General features: G+C 35.0%; 3 protein-coding genes across 7 annotated transcripts; 2 read left to right on the forward strand and 1 right to left on the reverse strand.

The window, feature by feature from the left end:
* The first annotated feature begins 1,431 nt into the window (after positions 1–1,431).
* LOC106767419 lies at positions 1,432–2,755 on the forward strand. Its single transcript, XM_014652309.2, has one exon. It carries the CDS (start codon positions 1,911–1,913, stop codon positions 2,568–2,570), a length of 660 nt encoding a protein of 219 aa, XP_014507795.1. The 5' UTR covers positions 1,432–1,910; the 3' UTR covers positions 2,571–2,755.
* Positions 2,756–13,772: 11,017 nt separating this feature from the next.
* Positions 13,773–16,507, forward strand: LOC106775926 (DEAD-box ATP-dependent RNA helicase 41). Of its 2 annotated transcripts, XM_014663298.2 has the most exons (3): positions 14,056–14,144; positions 14,489–14,542; positions 14,616–16,507. In XM_014663298.2, the coding sequence occupies exon 3, from the start codon at positions 14,701–14,703 to the stop codon at positions 16,024–16,026; it is 1,326 nt and encodes a 441-aa protein (XP_014518784.1). In that variant the 5' UTR covers positions 14,056–14,144; positions 14,489–14,542; positions 14,616–14,700; the 3' UTR covers positions 16,027–16,507. The 2 variants fall into 2 exon arrangements, with proteins under 2 accessions (XP_014518702.1, XP_014518784.1); XM_014663216.2 differs by having other exon boundaries at positions 13,773–14,144; positions 14,489–16,507.
* A 680-nt stretch (positions 16,508–17,187) lies between these two features.
* On the reverse strand, positions 17,188–24,381 carry LOC106766171 (INO80 complex subunit D). Of its 4 annotated transcripts, none has more exons than XM_022785518.1 (3): positions 23,828–24,381; positions 21,147–21,406; positions 17,188–17,741 (listed from the first exon to the last, which is right to left on the reverse strand). In XM_022785518.1, the coding sequence occupies exons 1-2, from the start codon at positions 24,256–24,258 to the stop codon at positions 21,151–21,153; spliced, it is 687 nt and encodes a 228-aa protein (XP_022641239.1). In that variant the 5' UTR covers positions 24,259–24,381; the 3' UTR covers positions 17,188–17,741; positions 21,147–21,150. The 4 variants fall into 4 exon arrangements, with proteins under 4 accessions (XP_022641239.1, XP_022641230.1, XP_022641234.1 ...); XM_022785509.1 differs by having other exon boundaries at positions 17,189–17,727; XM_022785513.1 differs by lacking the exon at positions 17,188–17,741 and adding an exon at positions 17,742–17,863.
* Between the last annotated feature and the right edge of the window lie 3,308 nt (positions 24,382–27,689).

A 27,689-nucleotide genomic window follows, 5' to 3' on the forward strand; every position in this document is an offset into this window, starting at 1 on the left:
TATTAAAATAAATAAAAGATGCTATTAGGTAACTAAGAACAACAACTAGAACTTGGGATTTGAAAGCCCATGTAACATCATTTAGTCATTTCGTATAAACTAGTCTAACATTTTCAAAAGAAAATAAGTAGAAGTAAAATTTTCATGTTTAATATTTAGTGTAAACTTTTGTATTTTTCAAGAAAGAAGAAAGTAAAAAGTAGGTAAGGATAGTGTCAAATGAATGTAAAAATTTTATGTGTGTCAAAGAATCATTTTTCTTACAAAAGTCATGAAGTGATGGACAAATGAAGGTTAATTAAATATGCACCGTTCTTATCACCTTCTTTGAAAACTTCTTAAACATTTCAGTATATATGTATGAACAAATAGAGTGTTTAACCTAGAGAGAAAATTCTAATTACCTATCAATTTTCATTTCAGAATGAACTTAAACCTTTTAATGTTTTGAAAAATAAATAACAATTATTTACAAATTACTTGAGCTAAGAACTAGACTCAAGGTGATCCTTTGAAGGTTTTTCAAAGTTCTTTCATTTTAGTGAATAAAACGATGTTTGGTGTTGCATGCATCAAGTTTTGAACTCGGTAGTCAAATATCACAACGAGAAATATTATGTGATAGAAAACTGTGATGATAAAAAAAAAGGGAGAGGGAGAGAGGGAGGGAGGGATGCATGTGGCATAAATATAACAAATTCTTAATAGGATAATGATATTTTAACAACTCTTTTTTAACAATATTTTGACAACAGGACACGTGTCACCATTTTATTGATTTGTTTGAATTTATTCTAATAAAAGTATTTAAAACAGACCAATCACAAACTGTCACTTATAAAAAAATTATCAAAAATTAATTATTAAAAAGACTTTTTCCTTCTAAATATGACAATACAAAAGCCAGCACATGACATAGTAGAAACAATTCCACGATGACAAATCTTATTTCTTTTCAACAGTCGAGCACAGTGCAATCTGAAATGAAAGTTTAAATACTCAATTCTACCACACTTTTCATACAATTCAACAATAGATTAGATAAACCTATAACATTAATTGGATTTAACTATCACATTTGATCTCATTTAATATAAGAAACCCAACCAAGAAGCATTACACACTTAAACTAATCACTCTCTTTCTACTTATAAACGCTTACTTTAAGTATGAGAAAATTTTTTAAAACTGGTCCATCTTTACAAAAACACTCCCAAAATTTTGCCACATGTCTTACTTACCTCGGATTCCAGGCCGGTAAGAACAATGATATACGTATACTTTTACATTTACTTATTTTCCCTCAATAAGAACTATTAAAGAAGATATTTGAGAGAATACAAAACCCACTTTAAAGACACCAAAAGAAAATTCTCACTCTCCAACGAACCTACCCCACTAGTCATTCTAGGCTCTTTTACCACCAAAGTTCTATTGTTTGGTACACCACCCGCAAAAAATTTGTATCTTCAAACACACTGAACCAACCATTATACAAAAAACACGTATCACACAAGGCCACGTCTCCCACAACGTTATCTTCTATTATTCTTCCAACAACTTTCCCTTCAACGAGAAATTTCTCGTTTCACCCTTTTTCTTCTGATTTCTTAATCACCACTCTTCTTTTACCTCGTTTCACTCAGACAAATCCAGTTGTCGCTTCCCAGATTCATCCCCTGCCACTATAAACACTAGTACCTTCCTTTGTACTCGGTCCTGTCCGAAGCACTTCTTTTGCCGTAAACATTGTTCGATCAAATAATATCCTCTTCGCTGTATCTAACACAGTAGAGCTTCTTTTCCTTTTGTAACTTACTACAAGTTTTGTCACTGTCACCAACACCCTTGTAAATCAAGTTCGAAAACTCCCATATTTTTTGCTGGAATTTTGTTCGTGACTACTACAGATGAAAAAAAGGGCTTCTGTGATTTTGAAGTTGATAGCTGCAGTGAGGGCAATGGCCAAGTCAAAAGCTTTGGCTCTGAAGTCCAGGACGAACGCCATGAAGGCTCGGTTGGTTATATTCTCGCTTGTGATGAACAAGAGGTATGTGATGAGCACCATTTCTGATAAGTTCCAATCTCTTCTGGGGCATCATCATCGTCATTCACGTGTTAAAGAAGTTCAAGATGTTGTTGATAGCGTTGAGAACAAATGCACTGTGGTGGTCAATGAAAGGGCACACTTAAGTGAGGTTGTCTCCGATGTTGTTCCTGGTGAGACCCTTGTGGTAGTGGAGGACAAGAATGATTATGATTATGATGATGGTGAATGTGAATGTTACAACGATGATGATGATGATGGTGATGAAGATGATGATGATGATTGCAACAAGTACCCGGATCTTACACACACAATGTTTGAGTCAGACGATTCGGATATTGGAGGGTCTGTGATTGACATGGTGAAGAGTTCAAAGGAAGAAGCAGGGCAAGAGTTCAAGATGGAGGATGAAATTGACCACATGGCTGACCTTTTCATCAGGAAATTCCGCAGGCAAATCTTGCTGCAGAAACAAGATTCTCTTAACAGGAACAATGAGACGCAGAAGGTGCTTGAAAATTGAAACTTGTATTCAATTTTTTTTTTTTTTTTGTATGTTGTAGGGGTGAAACCTCATCTCTCCCGTTATTAATATTTTAAAGAAAATGGGGTTTATTTGCTCAGAATGCTTTGTCTTTACAAGAACAAGTCATGAATGAGAAGTGGTTATGTTCAAGAAGAATAAAATAGAAGATGTTGGGGTTGGAATTGCTTATTTTACTTTTACTTGTTATTTATACTTGATGAGCTTTTTCCCATTGAAGCATATTTATCAAGCACTTCTTAATCAGTTTATTTTATTTTATTTTATTTGTGAAACTAATATGAAACTAGTGTATCCATTATTTTTTTAAATATATTTTTAATTAAAGTGTTTTTGGGTTTAATTTTTTTTTATAAAGTTTATTTCCCTTTCATCCTTTTTCTTAATGAAATTATAATATTTTTCTAAAAGTAATGACTTTAAATTTTGTCTAAATTGATTAATGGTGTATCACATCACTTTTACTTTTTCTGAAACGTGTCAATCCTTCCTTTTGTATCTTCATATCGTGAGGCTTCTCTCTCTCCCTTATTCATCCCCATCATCCTCTTCAATGTCATTAATTACGCCACTATCAGCACCATGATCACCTTCTTCCCCACCCCTTCTCGTACTCCTCCTCTCCCACATTGCATAGGAAGTGATAGTAGTTCCTTTCTTCCTAGGTGCAACCTCCATACTTGATTCAAAATCACCACATTAGCCAAGAACACATGGGAAACAAATCAAGCTGGAGTAGCCAGGAGGTTGGGTCATGCATCCCACACTTAGGGGTGGGCAAACTGCACCACAGTTTACTGCACTATGGAAATTTATAGTTAATAAATCAGTTCAAAAAAATTGCACTGAACTAAAAAATAGTTCAGAGTAACTGAACTGAACTATTTTTTAGTTCAGTTACACTGTAGTACAGTTCAATAAACTATCTTTAATAACTTTGTAATTTGATACATAGATTAACATTTACGGATAACTATGCTTTTTATTATAATATATGGAAGATAATTACATTGGAGAATAAAAGCTATTATAATTTGGAAGCATGTGATCACTGATTTTTTCATGAAATCTACGATGTGAGAGAAGAGAAAAAAGCATGCATACGTATATTACCTTTTTGAGTAGGTGCAGGGCATTTGAATCCATCATTTTGGAGTAAAGGTTTTGGGCATGAGGGTAGCTCCAACTTCACTTTTTTTTTCCTTGTTTTTTTTTCTCCATCCAACTTCTTCTTAAGAATTATTTTGTCCTTTCTTACTTGTAAAGGTGTAAGAGGACACAAAACAATTTTCTTGCTCTTGTGTTGAATGGTGATTTTATTGGTGACTCCATCATGAAGAGCTTGTTTATCAAATTGCCAAGGCCTACCAAGTAATATGTGCCCAACTTCCATTGGTATCACAAACAATTTGATCTTCATATTTACCAATGGAAATGGGTACAATCACTTGTTCTTTGACTACTATTCCTTAATCCTCTTTCATCCATTGAAGTTTATAAGGTTTTGGATGAGGAGTAGTAGTTAAGCCTAGCTTCTCTACCATTCTTGAACTGCAACAATTACATCAAGAGCCATTATCCACAATCATTGAACATGTCTTTTCCAAAACTTTACATCTTGTTTGGAATAGGTTCTCTCTCTGTGATTGTTCAAGCTCAACATGTTTATGTTCAAGAAGTCTTCTAACCATGAGTAAGCCACCATCACAAGGTAAAGTTTCTTTTTCTTCAGAAGGGGATGTTTCAGACTCAGTACATGAAGAACCCCCACTTTCGCTCTCATGCTCAAGAATGTAGGTTGACCTTCTATTGCGACCCTCAGATGCATAGTGCCTTTTTTCCCCACATTTGTAACACTTGGTTTCCCTACTTCTATTCACTCTTGAAGTTTCTTTCACTTCTAATTTTTCTTTTTCTCTCTCCCTAAACCCTTCATATTTTGGTTTAGATAGACTACCCTCCCTCTTGTAATCTTTCCTCTAGGTGGAGATGGTAGGGTAATCTTTTCTAGTGGAGCTTTTTCTTTTGAGTTGCTCCACTCTCACACAAAGTTGGATTAATTCATTGAGATCATTATAAGGTAAAAGTTCTACCTTGTCTCTTATATCATAGTTAAGTCCACTTTGGAACCTTGAAATTGTTATCCTTGGCTCCTCTCTTATACCAAATATTAACATGAGTAATTCCATCTTTTGCCTATACTCCTCAACACTCATGTTTCTTTGTTGGAGTTTATGGAGCTTGTCCATTAACTCCTATCATAGTATGTTGGCACATGCCTTCTTCTTAGGGTAGATGTTAACCCATTCCAATACCTAGTGGAAGGTAGGTGTCTTAATCTCAGGTCTTTTACCAAGGCAGTCCACCAATATAAGACATAGCCTTGAAAACTGAAAGAGGCCATAGTCACTCTCCTTTCATCATCTATTTGGTGGCATTCAAACAATTGCTCAACTTTCATCTCTCATTCCAAATATTTTTCCACATCATTTTTTCCATGGAAGGGAGCAAGGTCAACTTAAGTTCCCTTTGGTGATGTTCTCTAGATCTATGGTTTCTCCTCGGGGTGACTAATAGTGGTCATCATTGTGATGACTACTATAATGATCAAGCTCACTAGGTGGAAAGGATGTGTCTCCAAGGTATTCTTTTCTTCTATGTGAAGACCCTTCTTTCTTTTTGCCTTAGTTTTGATTGATCAAAAGTTGACCAATCATATCTTTGAGCTCACCAATCTCTTTATCCATTTGTTAGAAATTTTGTTCAAATTCCCCTCCTAATTGTAAGCTCTCATTATTAAGTTTCACACTCCCTTGCAAACTAGATTAACTCATACTTGTAAAGTATTTAGAAATGGTTTTCACTAAGTTTTCAAAAACTTGCACAAGTGATGAATGAAAGAGATTTTCGAAAAAAATATTTTGTTTACGGTGAAGGACTTCTAAAGAGAATCTAAAGGCAAAGTTATTCCAAGTAGCTTCCAGGAAGAAGAAGTGAGTCAACAAACTTAAGAACCAAGTCCTTCCTAGCCATAGTTTCCTTAGATTATCTTTACCTAAGCTTCTAGGTAGAAATATTTTAAAGCATTTTCAAATGTAAAATGAAATGCTCCTAAAACCAAAAGAAGGTTTATCTAAATGTTATGCTATCCTATATATCACAAAGACTTAAAACACAAAAGTCATCCAAGCAATTAAACAAAGTAATAAAGATGCAAAATGTAAATGCTAGACAACCATAAGTGAAAGTGCAAGTGACACTTGGAGCCCCTTGACACACTTTTACACTAATGAAACGAAATCAAACTAATACTATGTTCAAATGTGAGCTTGGAATTGCTTCAAGAGCATTTTCCCAAGTCACTTAACCAAATAACAAGAATTAACTTTAAACAACAAAGGTTCCATGATATGAAGGCTCAAATAAACTCAAAATGATGCCTATAACTAGTGTAGTCTTCAAGCTTTGACTGTTGTTTGCCACTCCAAAACAGATTTCAAAGTGAGCCTTTTTAGTGAATTTTCAACTGTTGAAACAATAGAAAACTAGCTCTTGCAGAGCCTTCTTCTTGGTTCCAATTTCAACTCCCTTTCCACTTCATAATAACCTACCTTATCAGGTACAAGTTTCTGCCTCTAGATGCCTCAAACAAGAATTAAATTTAAACAACAAAGGTTCCATGATATGGAGGCTCAAATAAACTCAAAATGATGCATATAACTAGTGTAGGCTTTAAGCTTTGACTGTTGTTTGCCACTCCAAAACAGATTTCAAAGTGAGCCTTTTTAGTGAATTTTCAATTGTTGAAACAGTAGAAAACTAGCTCTTGGAGAGCCTTCTTCTTGGTTCCAATTTCAGCTCCCTTTCCACTTCATAATAACCTACCTTATTAGGAACAAGTTTCTGCCTCTGGATGCCTCAAACAAATGTCACAAACCTCCAAAAACCAACTCAAACAACACCAAATAGATTTAGCATACTACACCAGAATTCAACAACCGATTTTTCTGAATTTTGACAACTTAGAAGCCAAGAATGAGGAATTCAAATAGAACGGGGATGGAATAATACCAAGCACTCAAAAGGAACTTAATAAAGGCACTAGAACAAATTAAAAAAAGCAAGAAAAATCGAAATCATAGCTCAAAATTCATTCTAGACGCAAACTGTTTGATATTTTTCAAAGGTGTTTGATGAAATGCCCCAAAGAATTTCATATTTTGAGGGCCTCTAATCTAGATTGCAAGGTTCTATAAACTTTCTATCACTTGATTATACTTATTTTGATCATTTTAATTTCCTTTTCAAACATTGAACCAACTTTTACCAATCCAGAATTGAATTTCAGCAAAGAAAAGAATCAAACAATAGTTTTTGACTTTTTAAAGTTCAAGACTTTGAATATGGTACAAAGTAACCAATAGAAGTGATACACAATTCAATCTTACAGAGCTATACAAAGTCTATGAAGCAATCATCTAGTTGTTCATATCAAGTGTCTAGTGTGTGAAAACCGTTATAACATTATTCATCTTATGAAGTTTTTCTCTCGTGAGTTTAAGAAGTGTTTTATTTGAGAGTATTTTTATATATACTTTTAAGTTTTTAACTTAATAGAGGATTAAAAGGTATAACTTAGAGATGTTTGTGTATTCATTATTACTAAGTAAAGGTTGACATTCTTATTGTAACTTGAAGAGGTTAGTGTGGTGGTTGTAATAATTTGTTTGATTAGTCTTAAGATATGTTTAAGAAAGAATTAAACATAATCTAAGATTTAAGATTAATCAATATAAAAATATTTTATATGTTTCATTTGTTTAATCTATATGATTTAGTCTAATTCAAGATAAAAAAAAATCTAAAATTGTAGAAAATGTTATTTTATCACTTATATTTTATTTATTTCTAGTGTAAGGTGACCTTTTCAATTGAATTTCTATATACTTAACAAATTTGACATAATACTATGTAAATAAATATTTTAAAATTAAATATATTTGAATTGTAAACTTTTTTATTATCTTTTATACTATAATAATATATAAATGCTATTAAAAGTATATCTAATATATTTTTTATAATTTAAAATATGTATAAAATTTAGAGTTTTAGGAATTTGTTTTATATTTGACAAAAAAAAATAGGAGTAATATTAAAAAATGATACAATATAATTAATTATAATAATAATTTGTAAATATTTTAAAATTATGTTAATATAAATTCAACAAAAGTATTTAAATATTAAAGATTAGAATTAATTATTCTTAATATTTACTTTAAATTTTTTTCCCACCATAAATTTTTTTTACAAAAATAATTACAACTAATAATATTAATTATTTTAACATTTTGTTAAGAGAAACAAAAACAAATAAAAAGAATTGACATTCATAATTAATGTTAGGCTAAAACCCTCCATTGGTCCTAATATTTGTGTCAAAATCTTAGTTTGGTCCTCAAGTTTTTAAGTGTCTCAATTGGGTCACAAATTTTGTAAAAATGCACAGATTTTACCACATCCGTTAAGTGAAGGCAAACGACGTTAAATCGTGTCCACGTGTTTGAGAGAGAATGGGGTGATGTGTCATTTTTTTTTACGTGGAGTGTCTTCATTAAAAGAAGTATTTGTGTGGCATTTTTAATTAGATTTCTGATAAATGAAATCAGAGTTGGGAATTTAGGGCATTGAAATTAGAATTGGGGCTTTCTTGAACTCCTTGCGAGACAAAGCGGAAGAGGATCATCGAGTGCATTCTGGAAGAAGGGGAAGAGAATCCAAGCCATTGTTCACGCGAACAGAGGTAAGGTATAGTTTTCATTGTTGTCGTTTTCATTGCTGGTGTGTATAAATGTGTTTTTGACTGTTGTCGTTTTCAATGTTGCTCGATAATTTGGGTTTTTTTCGTTGTGTCAGTATTGATAATGATCTGTGGTCCCATTTTGCATGTTGTGGTCCCGATTATGTTGTCTAGAATTGTTTATGAGGTGTAGTGGTCCCCTGACTGTGAGTGTTGGGTTAGTGGGGTTCTATGTTTGTTCCCTGTCCCCGTTTTTGTGTGGGTGTGAGTGTTTATTTAGTCTGTCAGTGTCGGTGTGAGTGTTCCCTTAGTGGTAACAATGAAAAATAAATAATAGTTAGTTCCCCCATAATGTACAGGTTATAAAAAAGGAAGGAAGTTGTTGATATGGCTGACGAAAGAATTAAAATTGTGGTCCACCATAGTGGACATTTTGTGAATGATGATAATGGGCAGTTAATATTTGATGGAGAGATAGCAGAATGGTCTGTTGATGCAGACTTATTGAGCTATTTTGGCATAGTAGCCTCAGTCAAAGAATTAGGTCATATGGACATAAAAGAATTATGGTACGGTTTAAGAGGTAATTTTGTGCACCCAGATAGGTTAGAGTTATTAACTGATGATAAGGGTGCCATGCACATGTTGAACATTGCTAGGTTAAATGACCAAGTCCATTTGTATGTGGTGCATAATATGGTGGAACCACAAATAATAGAAATGCTAGAGGGTTATCAGGATAATGAGGTGCATGGTGAGGGTGAGGGTGCTGAGGAAGAAGGTGATAAGGATAATGAAGTGCATGGTGAGGGTGAGGGTAATGCCCAAGAAGGTCANGGNGAAGAGGTTGATGCCCAAGAAGGTAATTCTGAAGAGGGTCACGTTGAGGTCCATCAGGTTGAGGATGGTGAGGTCCATCATGACCAACCTGAGGTACATGAGGTAAATCATTTTGAAGTACAGGATTTAGGAGTGGATGATGATGATGAAGACAGTGAGGGAGAAGATGTACATGACCAAGAAAGTCGGGACGAAGAGGTACATGATGAAGAAGTTAATGTGAGTGATGAAAGTCTAATTGATGTCAGTGTACATTGTGAGGCAGATATTGGGACCACTATAAGACGAAATGTTAGAGAAGAACATTCCAGTGCACTACTTGAGTCTTCTCAATCAACACAAAATGAGAACAATATGGATGATGTCCGTGGGTTGTCTGATGATGAGTGGNTGTCANAGGAGCTNATAAGTGGATCAGAAAGTGAGGAGGATGAGGGGTCCAGTAAGGTCAGGTTTCCCACTTTTACAATGCCTAAAAGTTTAGAGGCTTATAAATGGGAGGTAGGCACCTATTTCGCTGAAAAAATTGAATTTACAGATGCCATTAGGACATACGCTCTAAGTAATGGGAGAAACCTCAAGTTTATTAAAAATGACAAGAAAAGGATTGCCGTGAAGTGCAGTGGTGGAAAAGGAAAATGTAAATGGTATGCGTATTGTGCCTTTAAGAGTGATGTGAATGCATGATAACTAAGAAAAGTTTTTGATACTCACAACTGTAGTAGGGATTTCAATGTAAAGTTGATGACATCCAAGTGGTTGAGTCAAAGGATGGAGAAGACTGTGAGAGAAAACCCAAGAATGAAGGTGACGGACATCAAGGACAAAGTCACTAGGAAAAGGATTGTAGGAATATCACGCAATATGGCTTTTAGGGCAAGAGCCATGGCAAAAGAAAATGTTGAAGGATCATTCAAGGAGCAATATAGAAGACTTTATGATTATGGTCATGAGCTACTGAAAAGAAATCCAGGTTCAACAATTCAAATTAAAGTAGACAACATTAATGGTGAGGTCATATTCCAAATATTTTATGCATGCTTGAAGGCATGCAAGGATAGCTTTGTTTGTTGTAGACCAATTGTTGGGTTAGATGGTTGCTTTTTGAAAGGGAAGTTTGGAGGGGAGTTACTAACAGCTGTTGGACGAGATGGAAACGAACAAATGTTGCCCATAGCATATGCTGTAGTTGAGGTCGAAAACAAAGACAGCTGGACTTGGTTTTTGGAGCTTTTTATTGAGGACCTTGGTGGCAAAGATGTGTGTGCAGGAATCACGTTTATTTCAGACCAACAAAATGTCAGTTAGTCATGAAATTGTTTTACATATAAGTTAATATCTTGATAACATATCTAACTAAATGATGTTGAACATGTCAGGGTCTTTTGGGAGCTTTCCAAGATCTTCTACCTGGGGTAGACCAAAGATTTTGTGTGAGACATTTATATTCAAATTTTAGAAAATCATTTCCTGGAAAAAACCTTAAACGTCTAATGTGGAGGGCAGCAATAGCCACACATCCACAACAATAGGAAGCTGAAATGATGAACATAAAAGCCATCAATGTTGACGCTTTTAAATACTTGATTGGAATTTCACCTAGGTATGTATCTCAGTTCTCATATTAGTTTCAGTTGCTCATACTTTATATTTAAATACTTCACATACTATATTTACTTATGCTAGGTTTTGGTCAAGATCTAGATTCACATCTACATCAAAATGTGACACCCTTGTGAACAACATCAGCGATGCCTTTAATAGTGTGCTAGTTGATAGTAGGTGTAAGCCTATTATTAGCATGTTAGAAGACATTAGGGTATATATTATGAAAAGATGGGCTGCCAATAGGACAAAGATGATTTCATATCAAGCTTCAGTCTGCCCTAAGGTTTGGAACANATTTCAGAAGGAGTCATGGTTAGGTAGATATTGGTTACCAAGGTAAGCTTTATAAACTGTGTCACAATTCATTTTAAGGTTTTTATATTCATCCACCTAATTNTGTTCTAAATTGTGTGTCAATTACAGGTGGTCNAGAGAGAAACTATTTGAAGTTATTCATATTTCACAATTTNGCCAGCAATATGTTGTGAATGTGGACACCATGGACTGCTCATGCAGAAAATGGGCCATTACTGGCATTCCTTGTACGCATGCCATAACTGCAATGAAATTCCTCAACATCAATGCAGAAGATTACATTGCCCACTGGTTTAGAAAGTCCACCTATGAAGAGACTTACAACCCCATCATTAAACCCATCAATGGTCAACATTTATGGGAGGTCATACCCTATTCAGACATATTACCACCAAAAAAGAAGATAATGCCTGGAAGGCCAAAGAAGAAACGAAGATTGGAAGAGTGGGAGTTGAAGAAAAATGCAAGTGAATTAAGAAAGGGTGGGCAAAGCAAAAGATATGCCATCTGCAAACAACTTGGACACAACAAAAAAGGTTGTCCACTGAGACCTACAACCCAATCTACTGATGCACAAATAGAAGCCACTCAGGCTCCACCTACAAACCAATCTGCTGATGCTGGTCCTCCACCTGAACAAACACAACCCACTCAACAATCCACTGTGCTTGGTACTGATGGTAGTCCTTCACAAGCACAACCCACCCAACCAGATATGTGATCAATGATGTGAACGTCTGTGATGAAGGATGCATGGTCTGATGTTGCTGCTGAAGTTAATTATATATTATAGTTTATCATTTTGGATGTACTGTTATGTACTTAATTATCATTTTGGATGTACTGTTATGTACTTAATTATCATTTTGGATGTACTATTATGTACTTAATTATCATTTTGAATGTACTGGATATGAATGTTGATGTTTTTTGGATGATTTGGATATGAATGTTGATGTTCAGTATCACTATTTTGGATAGCAATATTTCCCAATTTGATTTTGGATGTNGTTATTCATGACAGTGTTGGATAATTTCAGTTTGGGTGGTGTANTTAAATCACACAGAGCCTTCATAATGAAATCAAAACAGCCTTCATAATGAAATAAAAACAGAACTGACTACTTTCATAACTTTGATGATGTTGGTCAATTACATTGATGAAATCAAAACATAAGTTAGATAAAGTCAGATTACATTTATCAAATCAAAACACTACTGCCTACTTTCATAACTGAAAAGAAGACACTGCTAATACAGCTTTGAGGCAACTTTCAACAACATTGCCACTAAAATAACATTCAAAAAAAAGATCACAAACAACATCCCCACTAAGATTTTCAACCACTTTTCCAACTTCACTAAGCTTTTCTCTATAACAGCAATTTTCATCTTTTCACTATAACTTTCTTTCATCTGCACAACACTGTCTTCATTGCTCATCAGACCCACTTCTTCACCTGGTACAGTACCACTCCTTTCTANCATTCTTTCATTTCCTTCTTCAATGCACCACTCAAAGAAGTTGCACCCAACCAATTCGTCACTCCCACCNTGTTANAACAACACCGAGTCCTTCGTCAAAACCCAAATAAAAAAGACAAACATTCATGGTTATGGAAAACTCACCTTGAAATTAGGGCATCCCCAAAATTTTTTCCCCTTGTTCTTACTGGTTCTGGCAATACGACACAACATTCTCACCACAAAAGCATCTGGGTTTTGCACCCACCCTCTTCACACTCCCAGTACTGTGTTGATTGGCAGAACCCAAACATTTACAAGAGGTTGATGAACGAGACATATCTTACCACCACCTCAAGACAACTCTTCTTCCCCAAGACGAAAGAAACCCCTTTTCTTCTTCTTCCCAAACGCGACAATAACGATGAGAAGGGAGGGGATGCCCTTAAATCTTAGGGCTTCCTGCTCCACGTAGATAAACCACCAAAACCATTCCATTTTATTTCACAATGACACGGGGGAAAATCATATATTACAACTCAGTACAGTTTAACGCCGTTTGTCTTCACTTAACGGATGTGGTAAAATCTATGCATTTTTACAAAATTTGTGATCCAATTGAAACACTTAAAAACTTGAAGACCAAACTGAGATTTTGACACAAATATTAAGACCAATAGAGAGTTTTAGTCTTAATGTTAACGTCAAATTAATTTGAATGGAAAATATTCATATTAAATTTAATTTATAACTTAAATTATTAATAAACTGTGTCTTTGTCTAACTGAGGATTCTTCCATTATTTTTAACGAAAAGAACATACTTCTGGCTTAAATAAACTTGATCACTCTAATATCTTAATCCTAAGTGATAAAATGTTCTATTAAATCCAATAACACACATTTTTAAAGTGCTATTAATCTCAACTATTTAATTACATGTCAACTAATCAAATATATTTAAAGGACTTAATTTTCATAATTGAAAATGAGACTAAAATTGCATTTTTATTTTGTTATGAGTTTGATCATCTAATCTAAAAGAGATTAATCTTATCTATGATATTATAATGATAAACCTAATGTTTATTCGAACATGGTTGGGAATCAAGAAGCAGTTCCCCTGCACTCCAGAATGGGAAAGAAAAATTTAGACAAAATTAAAATCACAAAAAGATAATTTATGATGAGCAGATAAAATAAAATTAAAAAATTTTCTTTTGTATTTACGTAAAAATAAAATCCGTTTCTTCTTTCTTCTGCTCTGATCCTCCCCCTCGCCGCCGCACACCACCGTTCTTACTGTTCCTGAAACAGTCGTAATTCAAGTTCAGTTTTAGTTCCACCTTTCACATTTGAGCGATTGAAGCATTGCACGCAGTTGCAGGGGGCACTAAATTTATTTCTCATAACCCTAATCTTGGTTAACCAGACCCTCTTCTTCTGCACTCTTTTCCACCATGACTGATCCTCACGCCTATCACAACAACCCATCTGGCGGTACCGATGCTGATGCACCAGAGGGTAATGCCTTCTATTTTATTTTCCTTAATTTTGATCTTCTTGTTTTAGTTTCTGCACCCTCTTTCTCGTCCATCAACGTTCAGTTACCAATTTGAAGGTTTTTTCACTATTTAGGGGATATATTAGTTTTTGGTTTACTTCAGAGATCATTTAGTAAAAAGGGTAATCCATGAAATTTAGGGTTTATTCTTATATTGAATAATTATTGTGATTTAATTTTTGAGATACTTTCTCTGTATTACTTTTGATGCCTTGGTCTGGATTGCTATGTCCTCTCGAGATGTGTTTTGGGAATTCAGAAAATATTAACCCAATTGATCTCATTATTTTGTTTGTGATTTTAGATGCTGGGGAAGATGTCAAGCTGAGGTCTAGGGACCAAAGACTGGCTCTGCAAGGTGAGCCTAAGTGTGTTATATGCGGCCGCTACGGTGAATACATATGTGATGAAACTGATGATGATGTTTGCAGTTTGGAATGCAAACAAGCACTGCTTGGAAGAATTGCGAAATCATTGTCTCCTTCTGGAAATCTTCTGCCACCTAAAAAGATTCCTATGGCTGATGATTGCTTTTATGTTAGTGATGCTGATAACAAATCAAAGACTGCATCTATGGCTAGTGATCTTAGAACGGAACTTGACATTCATGTGAAGGGTGATGTAGTGGCACCGGTTTTGTCATTCTCTGCTTGTAACCTCCCTGATAAGCTACTCCACAATATAGAAGCAGCAGGATATGACATGCCTACACCTGTCCAGATGCAAGCAATTCCTGCTGCTTTGACGGGTAAAAACATGCTTGTTTTAGCCAATACTGGATCTGGGAAGTCTGCTTCGTTTCTTATTCCTATAGTTTCTCGTTGTGTGATTCACCGCCAGCAATATGTTTCAGTTAAGAAGAAACCTTTGGCTATGGTGTTAACACCCACCAGAGAGCTCTGTATACAGGTCGAAGAGCATGCTAAGATGCTTGGCAAGGGATTGCCTTTCAAAACTGCACTTGTGGTTGGCGGTGAGGCCATGGCTGGACAACTCCATCGCATTCAACAAGGGGTGGAATTGATTGTAGGAACCCCGGGAAGACTTGTTGATCTTCTAAGTAAGCATGAGATTGACTTAGATGATGTGATGACTTTTGTTGTGGATGAGGTGGACTGTATGCTGCAAAGGGGTTTTAGAGATCAGGTCATGCAGATATACAGGGCTCTGTCACAACCCCAGGTATTGATGTATTGTGCGACAATGTCTAATGATTTAGAGAAGATGATTAACACTCTGGCGAAAGGTACAGTGGTTATCTCTGTTGGAGAACCTAATAGAGCAAATAAGGCTGTGAAGCAGGTAGCTATTTGGGTCGAGTCAAAGCAAAAGAAACAGAAGTTGTTTGACATTTTGACAACTAAGAAGCATTTTAAGCCACCTGTAGTAGTATATGTGGGATCCAGACTTGGGGCAGATCTTCTGGCTAATGCAATTACAGTTGCCACTGGAATTAAAGCAGTTTCAATTCATGGGGAGAAGCCTATGAAGGAAAGGAGGGAAATAATGCAGTCCTTTCTTATTGGTGAGGTCCCAGTGGTTGTGGCTACTGGAGTTTTAGGAAGGGGGGTAGATCTGCTGGGTGTAAGACAGGTTATTGTATTTGACATGCCTAATTCCATTAAGGAATACGTACATCAGATTGGAAGGGCATCTAGAATGGGAGAAGAAGGTGAAGGTATAGTTTTTGTGAATGAGGAAAACAAGAATGTCTTTGCAGACTTAATTGATGTTCTGAAATCTGGTGGAGCAGCTGTGCCTCGGGAGCTTGCCCATTCACGGTACGCCACAGGATTTTTCTATGGTGGGAAGGCTTCGAAAAAGAGAAAGAACACAGGATAGTTTCTTCTTGCAGTTTTCTATCTTCATGTTGTCAACATAGAAAACTGCAATAGAAAATACATGTATATGTTATATGTTTTATGAAATGTCTTCGTTCTAGTATATATCAATCATTCAAATGAGCAGAATTTGTGACATAACTAGAGACATATGCTTATGTGATTATTAGATTAGAAAGTCTCAGAGCTATTTTAACCTATAAGAAAAAACATAAAGGTTAGAATGGGAGAAAGGGATGAGATCTAAATGCTTGTGATTATTTTGTCTTTCTGTTGAGAAGAAAAAGGGTAAAAAGAGTGTCAAATGGAGATTCGATCCAAACTTCTGATGCTTGGAACCCATTTTAGCGATTATGGTGAGAGTGGCATCTTTATCTAACCTTTCTTGTGCTATGAAGTTGGCTTCTGCAATGTATGTCATGTTTTTGGGCAGTAGTCTTGATGGGCAGCTTCCTTATTCGAATCATATACTTGAATTCTCACATTGATTGCAGCATTAAGAGTCAACATCTCTATAAAACCTTTTACGAGAGAAAAATAAGAAAAAGAAATAAAATTTGGCTTTTATGTAAATTAAAATTATTTGTGGAGAAGATAATTCAAAACTCTACTATCAGTACCCTCCCTGATCACCCTAGGCATATAAATAGGGTTGTGATTTGTGAAGCAGGGTGAGAGTCTGGAATCTGCATTTTCTGTCACGTTTGGGGTTATATTGATTTTGGGGATTTTAGCTGTTTTTTAATAAAAAAGATGTTGGCATGGGGTTTACATACACATATACATACTATTGGTTAAACGTAGGCTTTGATTTACATACATGAACAATTATACTTAATTACTATAACCAAAGCCTTAATTATTATTTAGTATTGTCTTTGTTTCCATGTATCATATTCTCATTAATGGAAATTACTACTACAGTCTCATTTCCACAATTTCTTTGCACTCCCTCAAATTATTAAAATTACCATTTTCAAAATGGCCACTTGAAACAAGTGAAGCATTAATCACGCGATATTAACAGAAATATTATGATAAATCATAAAATAATTTGTCAATTTTACTATCCAGTTCTTGACTCCTTTTAAAATGAAATATTAACTAGAAAAATCACTTGATCAAATTATATTAATTGTAAATGTAAAATCAAATATTGTTGTAAAAATCTCTAGCCTTGATATTCTATCCCTTTTTATTCTCAAAGCTACTCCTTTCACTTCAGAAGCATCTGGCTGTGCACCTACTTACATAGATATGTTTAGACACCGCTCAAATAACCAGAAGTTTTTTTTCTCCATGAATTAATGGAAATAGCCTTTAAGATACTTGTGAAAGGCCAACCATTACCATTAGATAATGCAATCAAAATCGTTCTTAAACATAATATGTAATTAATTAAATGAACAAATCCGGACAGCAATATCATAGCACTTAAAAAAATTTAAAAGCCATGTAACAGAAGAAACTACATGACAACTAGCAGAATTGGATCCTTTTATGTTGTTGAACAGTATGGCCATGCTAGAGAGGGACGAACTTTTATTAGATATAATTAGTGGGTCCTATAAATACAAGGTGGGGATTGGGTCCTCAAATAATAATCGTTTCTTTGTCTCTCCAACAAGACCATATCATGTCACCCAACAACATATTCATAATGAGTAACTTGCATCAACCAACATCTTTTCAAAACCAGCTTCTGCAAACACATGACTGATCCAGGTAGTAATGCTTAACTAAATGTTTGATAGCAAGTATTTCATTGTTCAGAAATGAAACTATAAAATACAATAGAAAGATTTAATCATCATTCAGGGTGTCGGGACATGGATACCCTGGCAATACAAAATTCATTATGGGCCAAAAAAGAAATATTGTTAAACATATAAATAAAAAATGAATTATATGGAATTTATAAATTCATTATGTTAGAATTCAATTGCAAGGTACGGGATTCTAATGTGGGATTTACAAGACCTTGAGCTCACCAACTACAATAGCTTGTTTTTGGGTGTGGTTCTCTGATAGGTTTGACCTTGTGTATAAAAGGAGGAATAACTGAATGTGACAGTTATAACTTCCTATAGTTGTTTTCCTTGTAGCTGACTATTATAAATAGTCAGGGTTTTGTTTTAGGGAGGCTAACTTGTTGTTTTCTAGAAAGGAAAGGAGGGGTGGGAGTGTAAGGTCCTCTCAAAGGAACCCCAATTGTTGTCCTGTGTTACTGTTTTCTAACACATTGGCAGAAACAGTCTTGTTAGTAATAAAATCATTCAAGAGTCTGTCTTGAACATTTCTGTAAGTTCTGTTTGCCCTATCATCTCCTAAGTTTCTTATCACATTCTAATAGGATATAATGTGTATAATAGGAGGAAACAGATGAAAAAATTAGTTGTTAGTTGGGTTGTTAGGTTGAGTGAGACTTTCTTTATATAGTGGGGGGTCTTTGTAGGCAGGGGGAGGTTTTTGGATGTCTAGAGAATTGTTGACAGGATCATTACCATCCTGTGTAAAGGGAACAATGTCCCTTGGAGGCATTCTTGCTATTCTGGGTGCCTAGAATCAATAATACCAGATATTTTCAGTGAACTTCAGTGTTTTACAATAGTTTTCTCGGGTTCCTTTATCTAGGAACTTAACAAATTGGTCTGACTTGCCGGATAGAGGAAGAACTAAAAGCATGGAAGAAAAGGTAAGTGTATTGGAGAGAGGGGCTAGTTAACAAGGAAAAGCCATGACAAAAAAAAGACTGTATGCAAGAAATAAGGGAAATCGTCCAAGAAATAAAAGATATGTTGCAGGAACTCATGAATCATGGTAGGGGCTCAAAAGGAAGTGAGAAATTTGTCATGAAAGGAAAGAAAGAGGTAAAAACAAGTATGGATGCCAAGAAAGATAGTCTGCAAAACATCAAGAAAGGCAGGAAATTCTTTGAAGAAGGAGAGTACTCCACTAATGATGAAGAGAAGAAGGAAGAAAGATATTCACAGAGTAGTAAACCAGATAATTGTTGAGGCCTGGGGTTAAAATAGTGGTGTCAGGGAGCAACCTAGGTGAGTCTATTTATAGAGCAAGAAAGGGAAGAAGAGAGGAACTTCTGCAAGACATCAAGAAAGCAAAGAAACCCTTAAGTGGAGGAGAAAATTCAATCAATTGGGAGAAGGAGAAGAGGATGCCATTAACAATAATGCAACTAGGAAGGACGAGGACGAACCAGTTTTTCCGTAGGTGGAAAGAGAGGAGTTGTCCATGTATGAAGGGACTGACACCCAAGGTCAAACAAAAAGGGCAACAAATGCTTCTAAAGTTCAGAACACCAAAGGATCAACAAAATTACACCCAAACAGCAAAGAAAATGTAATCCAGGGTTTCAAGACCTGGCACCAAAAATCCAAGAACCTTTCTTAGGAAGATCTAGCAACAACTCTACTAAGGATAGCTGAAGGGTACAGGAGAAGCATGCTATGTGAGAGTTTGGCAGCAAAAACACATATTAGAAATGCGGAAATTTTACGTGGAAAGTTTGACAATAGATGGAAGCAACACCGTGAATCATTCAAATCTGGTTGAATGTTCATTTCATTTTCCTGGAACTAGATTTAGTAACAATATGTGGTGGAAGAAAGTTTTTTGTTTTCATCCACTATCTAATTATACTGTTAAATCAAGTTTTGTTGGAAATAATGGAACAGTTGCCGAAAATGTTGTTGCTACCAGAGCTAATGAAGTCAGAGATGAAATTTTTAGGATTTCATAGAATTGGGCTAAAAGAATCTAGGAAGAGTGGAAGTCATTGGAGGAGGAGTTGGTGGATTCAATATTTATCAGAGTTTATGAATCAATAATAGATTTTTTTAGGGTGGTAATTATTAGGGTAGAGGGAACACCTTATCATGATGGCCTATTCCTTGTTGATGTTTTCTTCCCAAGCAGTTATCCTATTGTACCCCTGGAAGTCCACTACCACTCTGGTAGGCTTTGGCTCAACCCAAATTTATATAGTTCGAGCAAAGTTTGCCTTAGTCTACCACACATTGGGTCTGGCCATGAGAATGAGAAGGAGCAACCAGGTGTTTCAACAATTTTACAGGTTGAGGTCTCTATACAGGATCTAATCTTGAATTCAAAACCATACTATAATGAGCCTGGATTTGCTCATCTAATGGGTTCTAAAGAGGGACATTTTTTAGCTGTGCAAGAAGTCAATGGTTTTCCAGGTCTTATGGTTGGAAGCAATTCTTATCATTAATGGAACAGAAGAAGTCAACAATTCTCTCATATCGACCACCACCCAGGCCTCCAGATCTGAATTTGCGGGCAGTAGCCAGTGATTTCCCTTCCTATGATAACACATTGACGAAGATGAGCCATGAGATCAAGTTTTACTATTCCAACCTTGAGGACAAGGTTGTTCTGCAACGTGTAATGATAGGATATGATGTGTATGATAGGAGGAATCAGATTAAAAAATTAGTTGTTAGTTGGGTTATTAGGTTGAGTGAGACTTTCCTTATATAGTCCGGGGTCTTTGTAGGCAGAGGGAGGTTTTTGGATGGTTAGAGAATTGTAGATAGGATCATTACCATCCTGTGTGAAGGGAACTTTGTCCCTTGGAGGCATTCTTGCTATTCTAGGTGCCTAGAATCCATAATACCATATCTTTTCAGTGAACTTTGGTGTTTTACAGTATTGTTCTTGGGTTCCTCTACCTACGAACCTAACACATTCCTATATACAAATCAACAACTCTACGCAGGATTAAATGAGTTAGGCATGATATGATCTCCAGAATAAAAATTTTAGGATTGAGGTTTCCAATCCATGCAATAGCTTCAAAAGCATATACAATTTTTTTACTTGAAGAACAAACAAAAGTTATGAGAAGAACAAACAACAGTTGAGTATGCTGTGATGCTGCTCTTCAAATAGGACTAAAAGATAAACAAGGACAGAAAATTTTACAAACATACTTGTATAGAATCCTTGATTTTTTTGGCACTAAATGATTCAGTATTTAAAAATAATCCTATTTTTCAGAATCGAGAATATGCATTCTATACACAGAAAAATCTTTAGGAATTTGATATTATATTTTCTATAATCAGCAGATTAGTTTACTTTTTTATTCAGTCTCAACTTTGAGAGCAGTTTCCTTCAATGCAAGCTTTCGTTTCTTTTGAATTTGGTGGACAAATTCAGAAGCTAGTACATGAAACTTCGGTGTAGGCTTACGATTATTAGGGATAGCATTCCCTAACCCAGCCCTTCTTAATGCACGAGATAAACACCTTTCACCAAATTGATGATGAGTTGGGCATGCAGCAGGAACCACAGATTTCAATACTGGCTTATTACAAAATGAAGGCCCTGTTGGCAAACTGAAAAAAAGCCAAGAACCCCGTGAGTAAGGTTGTCTGCTCCCGATATTACAAAGTATTGCAAATGAAAAATATGTTAGAAATCTCATGTGGCAAATAAATATGGTCAAATAATTAAATGAAGTGAGATGACCCTGATAACTTTTACTTATTTATTAACGGAAGTGATATATAGCCAAACAAAATGAAGTCACGTCTGCATTTGCCTGATAAAGTATGTCTGTAGATTTCAAATCAAGTATTGAGATCTAAAAAGAGGAAAGAGAAATAAAATATTATACTACAAGTTTTAAGGCATCAATCTTCCTCAATGGATAATGGTTAGTATTTCTACACATCCTTATTGATGAGAACTATGAATACTGAAGATTCTTAGCCTAGATTATTTTATAATGGTTAGTATTTCTACATGTCGTTATTGATGAGAACTATGAATTCTGAAGATTCTTAGCCTAGATTATTCAAACATAAAGGTTTACAGCACAAGGAAAGAGACAGAAAGATTGATTTACCAATTGTAGGTACGGAGGCCAGTATTCATTACAGAGCTCGCATTCAATAGCATAATCTAGCAAAATAGGCTAAGAGATCTTAAATTTTACAAGAAAGATCTTACATATCGAACCTAAAATTGATATATTGCAACATGATTTATATAGGTTCAGTGAGTATTGAATTATCACTACTATGACACGCAAATAGCCAGAAATTACAAAGTTCTACATATATGTTGGAAGTTCTGAAAAACGCATTCCTGTAAGTAATGTAACATACCAATTCCTAAAAGAGATGCTGACTGGTAAAGGGCAATAAGCTGAATACTATCAAGAGTTTGAATCAAACTACTCTTAGACAAAATATGTGTCAGGTCTGAACCTTTGAACTTAGAAATGAGTTCATTTTCACAAGAGGAGTTTAGCTTTCATTTGACACCATGAGTCACAAGGTAAATAAGAGTGAGTGACAAAATTATCGAAGCATTACAGATTTGCAAAGAGGTTGAACTGGTAAGTAATGTTAGATTACAGTTTTCAATTTTCGAAAAAACCACGACTTCTATTGCATATTATGTGGATTCACTTTTTTCGTTCTTTTAGCTTATAAACTCAAGAGAAATGTTTGAGGTAGCCCATAAATGAATTAATATCATAGATAAAGATTGAGTGGGAGCCTCTAAAGAGCAGAGGTTGAAACACAAATTAATGGTTGTTATTTCTCTCAAAAAATCAATCAGAAAATATATTTATCCGAAACTAAACAGAAGTATAGAAACACAGATTAATTTTTTTAACTGTACAACAGCAACAAAAAGGTTTGAATCTAGAATGTTGTGCAACTACCCTACTCAAACCCCCACTACTAAGGGTGTATTTGGATTTCAATTGGAACACCCAAACCAACTTTTTGTTTTCATTGAACATTGTACAAACATGTTTCACTTCTTTTTTTCAAATAGAGTTAAAATCAAAATTCACCTTTCAACTCCAATTGAGTTCACCTTAACTTAATTTGCTAACTAAAATCCAAACACTCTAAGGGCATGTTTTGTTTTCAGTTTAAACAGTTCAAACTCCAATTGAACTCCACTAAACAAGAAACTAGGTTTTAATTCAATTGAGGTTTGGGTTGTTCTAATTGGAAAAAAAATGAAATCCGTAAGTGTGTTTGTTTTAGGTAAAACACACATTCCAAAGCTCCATTCAAGTGAAAGCTTCTCTCATGAAGGATTCATGTTCAAGGCAACGGAATGATGTTTCAAACACACCATAAGGATATGTTTACTTTTACATTCACAATGCAAAAAAAACACATACTTCAGCGTGTGACTGTTTCAGCAAATTCTAACTTTCCAATTCTCCTAGAACCCAATCCTCCTCTCACATTAGATTGGCATTTAACATGACCGAAGCCAAATCAAACACAGTCTCACTTTCGGTGCTTCAAAAGTTGTGTAACCAATAAACCAAACACACTAAACCAACCTAGCGGATAATGAAGCTAAACATAGCCAACGGTAAACTGAAGCACAGCAAAGTGATCAATTTTCCACGGCCAAACAATTAACTTATAGAAACAAAATTCATTGAAAAAATTAGACAATAAAACGACAACCTCACTTCTTCTTCCACTAACCTCACAGACCCTAGAACCACCCTATTCATATAATCAATCAAACTAAGCTATACAAACTCAATCATTAAATTAGTCTCAAACACGAGTTCTATTAATTAAATTAGAACAAAAAAAGGTTCCAAAACGAAATAACATACCAAATAAAAAAAAGGACATTAAAGTGTATTTTTATTATATATTTAATTTTAATTTCACTTTTCAGATTATTTTCCAATTTCAATTCAATATCCAAAGATATAGTTTCAATTTGAAAAATAATAAAAAATCACAGTAGAAAAAAGAACTCACTTCTTGGCAACAGCTCTGCATCCCTGATAAAGCTTCTGTTTGGAATCGGACAGTATATGAGCGTGACAGTATTTCGTCATAGCCATGGCCTTAGTCTTGCAGCCGCTAAAACGACACCGCATGATGTCGTCGCCGCCACCGACGCCAGTGATGACGCCGTTTGGATTGTTATTCTCACCCTCGTTGTGATCCTCCTTGAAAGGGCTCTTCCCGTAGGTCCAGCTGTAGTCTCTGTACTTGGACCTCAGCTCCTCCATTAGGGCCCAATAGTGGGTCCGGTAGCACCGCGTCAGCTGCCTCACTCGCCGGAGCCGCCGCTGGAGAACCTCCTTCCGCGTCAGAAACCGCGACTTCGCTAGCGCTGCGTCCTCGCCAGCACCGTCGACAGTCACCAGGCGCGGTGGAGATGAGGCGGAACCCAACTCGTCCATGGATGCTGATTCAGTCACCAACTCTGACAAGCAATACAAGTGACACCGGTTTCTCGGTGGAACCTGAAGAGTTCGTTACGTTATATTTTTTTGGTTTGATTTTGAGTGTTGAGAGAAACAAACAACTTTTAACTTATCCCTGTCTGTGCCAGCTATCAATGCATTAAATTTTTATTTGAGAAAAATGTAAAATTATTCAGAACGTTTTTTTAACTCCATTATAGAAGCACTTGTTTTTCACAAAGACAGAAAGATATTCATTAACGTTCTTGGAAATAATTTAAAATATTTTGCAATCAAGTTATAATTTAATTAAAGTATTATTTAGATAATATATAGAATGTTTATTTAATTATACTTTGAAATAAAATTTATAATTTCTTTTAAATTTGTAATTAAGGTAATTATAATTTATTTTGTAATATATAATATAAACTTCTAATTTAACGATTACCTACTATCTATACAGCAGTTAAGTAAGTTACACCTCTCTGATTATTTATTATACCCAATATTATATTTTTTTTTTTTTTAACGTTTCAAACCATTTTTTCAGGACCCAATTATAATAAAAATAACTTTAATTATATTTTTAATCTCTTAAATTAAATTTATTTTTATTTTACGCTCTATAAATTTAAATTTCATTATAGTTCTGAATTTCGAAAATTACTTTACTTGGCACTTTTCATAAATATAATTTGTAGCGAATTTTAACATGTGAAATATGTAATGGAGTCTATGTAGATAATGTGATTTGGTGGACCTAGTGGATTTAATGGAGAGAGTCTGTTGGAAATTTTATGCTTTGTTTGAAGAATGTTACTAGTTTAAGGATTTACAATATATTCATCTCATTGTAATTATAAGGTAGTTCCTAAGGGGTTGGTTTTATGTTGTATTATGGGTTGGTTTTGCGTGTGAGGTAGAGTTAGTGTAGGGAGAGCAGTGTTTTAGTTGCTATAAGGTTTTTGTCCAATGTTATATGGTGTATTTTGATAGTGGTTTAGTTGTTGTCATGTTTCTCTATAGTGTTTCCAATTGCTAGAGTTTACGCCTAGTGGCATATTTGCTGTAAGGATTAGTTCCATGTGTTAGGGGTTAATTCCAATATACAATTGATGTAGGAGTTATTTTTCTAGTTTTGGTGTGGTGTTTATAGGTGCTTAGGTCCTTTTCCATTTGTCTAGGTTGTTAAAATATGTTAGTAGAATGCCCAAAGAGTGAATTCAAGTGGTCTAGTAATAAGTTTTTAATTCTTAGAGGTCCTATTGACCTTTCAACGGTTGAATCGAGCTTTCAACCGTTGAAACCGAGTTATTAAATTTAAGAACTGATAAGTACTTGAATTTAGTGAATTTCAATGCGTAATTAGCATTTATTTTGTTTTTATTATGTATAAAATTCGTGATAACTACCTTAATTTACTTGTTTTTCCAAAACACATGAATCTAACGAGTTATTCATTTTCAAGAAAAGAAGAAGAATTTCCAACCATTTTGGAAGAATACGTCTTGCCACGGTTGTAGCACCACCTGAGGACTTAAGCCATAGAGAAAACCCATTCAAGAATGTTTCCTTAAGCCTTAGTATGAAAGAGTGCTTCATTATTAAACAACCTTAAGCAGCTCTAGCCTAGGAATTCGTAGCCTAAGCCATGGGGGAAACCCACCACGGAAGGAAACCTTAGTGTCGGAGCCATGAGCCACTGCTTAAGTTATGTTGCGAAAGTCTATAAATAAGAACATTTTGGACACATTCAGGGGAAGTGAAGCAGGAGAGATAAAAAGACTTCGGTCTTATCTTTCTTAGGGTGATTATAAAGAGAAACTCTAGTAAGTCTTATAACACATAATCCTTGTAATGCAAAGACATATTCTTAGAGGACTAGGAGATTATTTCATCCTCCTTGCATGTACTTCTTTCAATACTCATAAGGAGCTAAACCTCCTTGCATGTAGTAAATTCAAACTTTCTTGCATTCGGTGACACTTTCATTTATGCAATTTTCATTTGATTTAAAGTGGTTAATTGATTTATGCTTGACTATTTGTTGAGATTGTTGGCAACGCAATTTCTATATCAATCTAGTTTTTGATGATGACAACACATTGCTTAATAACACGCACATGTTTTAAAGTTGAAAACCACAAGCACTTTTATGAACTTATCACTGTGTGACAAAGTTATAGTATAGTCGACTCCATTACTGATAGATTCGACTATGCTAAAATCTTTGTACAGATTTTGAGAATCAGTGCTTTGTGATATTTTGAGAAGAAATGAATTTCAAAATGTTTTGCATGTTAAAGTCGACTATGTGTGTAACACATTCGGCTGTATTATGTGTCTAGTTTGAAATTTTGTTATGCTCTTGCGCTCCAATGGCTATATTTTTAAAAGTTAGTTGAGCATTGATGACTTGGTCAACTGTGTTAAATGTGTTTTATTTTTGGTTGACTATATGTTACCAGTTTGACTGAACTGTCATAATCCAGTCGACTGTATTAGTAGCATATTCGATTGTGAGACTATCTGTTTAACAGAAATCTATAAATAGGCTGAACACGATTTTGTCCAGAGACTTTTGATGATCTGACATTTTTGTTTCTGTTTCAGATTGAATTCGCTAGTTAGAGAGCTCCAAGAATTCTCCAAGAAGACGGTAGTGATCTTTCTTGAAAGAGATTCAAAGGGAGGCTGATTGCGCACACCTTGTTCGATCTTATTCTGCACAAAGAAGGTGCTTCTGGGTTGATCACATTGAGGCTTGGCATCCTTGAAAACTGTTGATTTGATTCTGGCTTGGAATCTGTAAAGACTGTTGGTTTGGGACTTGTTGTGATTACAAGGGATAATTCATTATGAGGATTGTTCAGAGTGGTTGGCAGATTGCAGAAGAGGGGATTATTGCTGCCTTTCTCGTTGTTGTTATTGCCTATAGTTTGGTTAAGGGTTAAAGAGGAGATTTATATTTTTGACGTGGAGGTCTTCTATAAATTCCTTGTTGTAAAAACCGCAACCATTATAGTGCATTTGCTTGCTAGGTTGGAAGGACACTGGATGTAAGCATTGTTGGCCGAATCAGTATAAAAACAATGTTTGCTTTTCTCTATCCCTACACTTTTACTTTCCAGTCGACTTTACATTCAACACAATAAACTACGTTTTTCCGCTGTATACTAATTTTCATTACTTGCATTTCAAGAAAGTTTGAAAAGTTTCATACTTTGACTTCAAGATTGCGAAAAGATTTTGTTTTTGATAAAACACCAATTCACCCCCCTTTTGATGTAAAAAGAAGCCTACCTGTTTTCCAACAATTGGCACCAGAGCTGGTTTTCATAAGATATTTGAAAATTTAGTCGACTATATTTTTCTTTGATTCGACTAAACCTGAGGATGACTTCCTGTTTTCAAACTTTTTGTGA

The sequence above is a fragment of the Vigna radiata genome, chromosome 1, assembly GCF_000741045.1.
Source record: "Vigna radiata var. radiata cultivar VC1973A chromosome 1, Vradiata_ver6, whole genome shotgun sequence".
Taxonomy (NCBI): domain Eukaryota; kingdom Viridiplantae; phylum Streptophyta; class Magnoliopsida; order Fabales; family Fabaceae; genus Vigna; species Vigna radiata.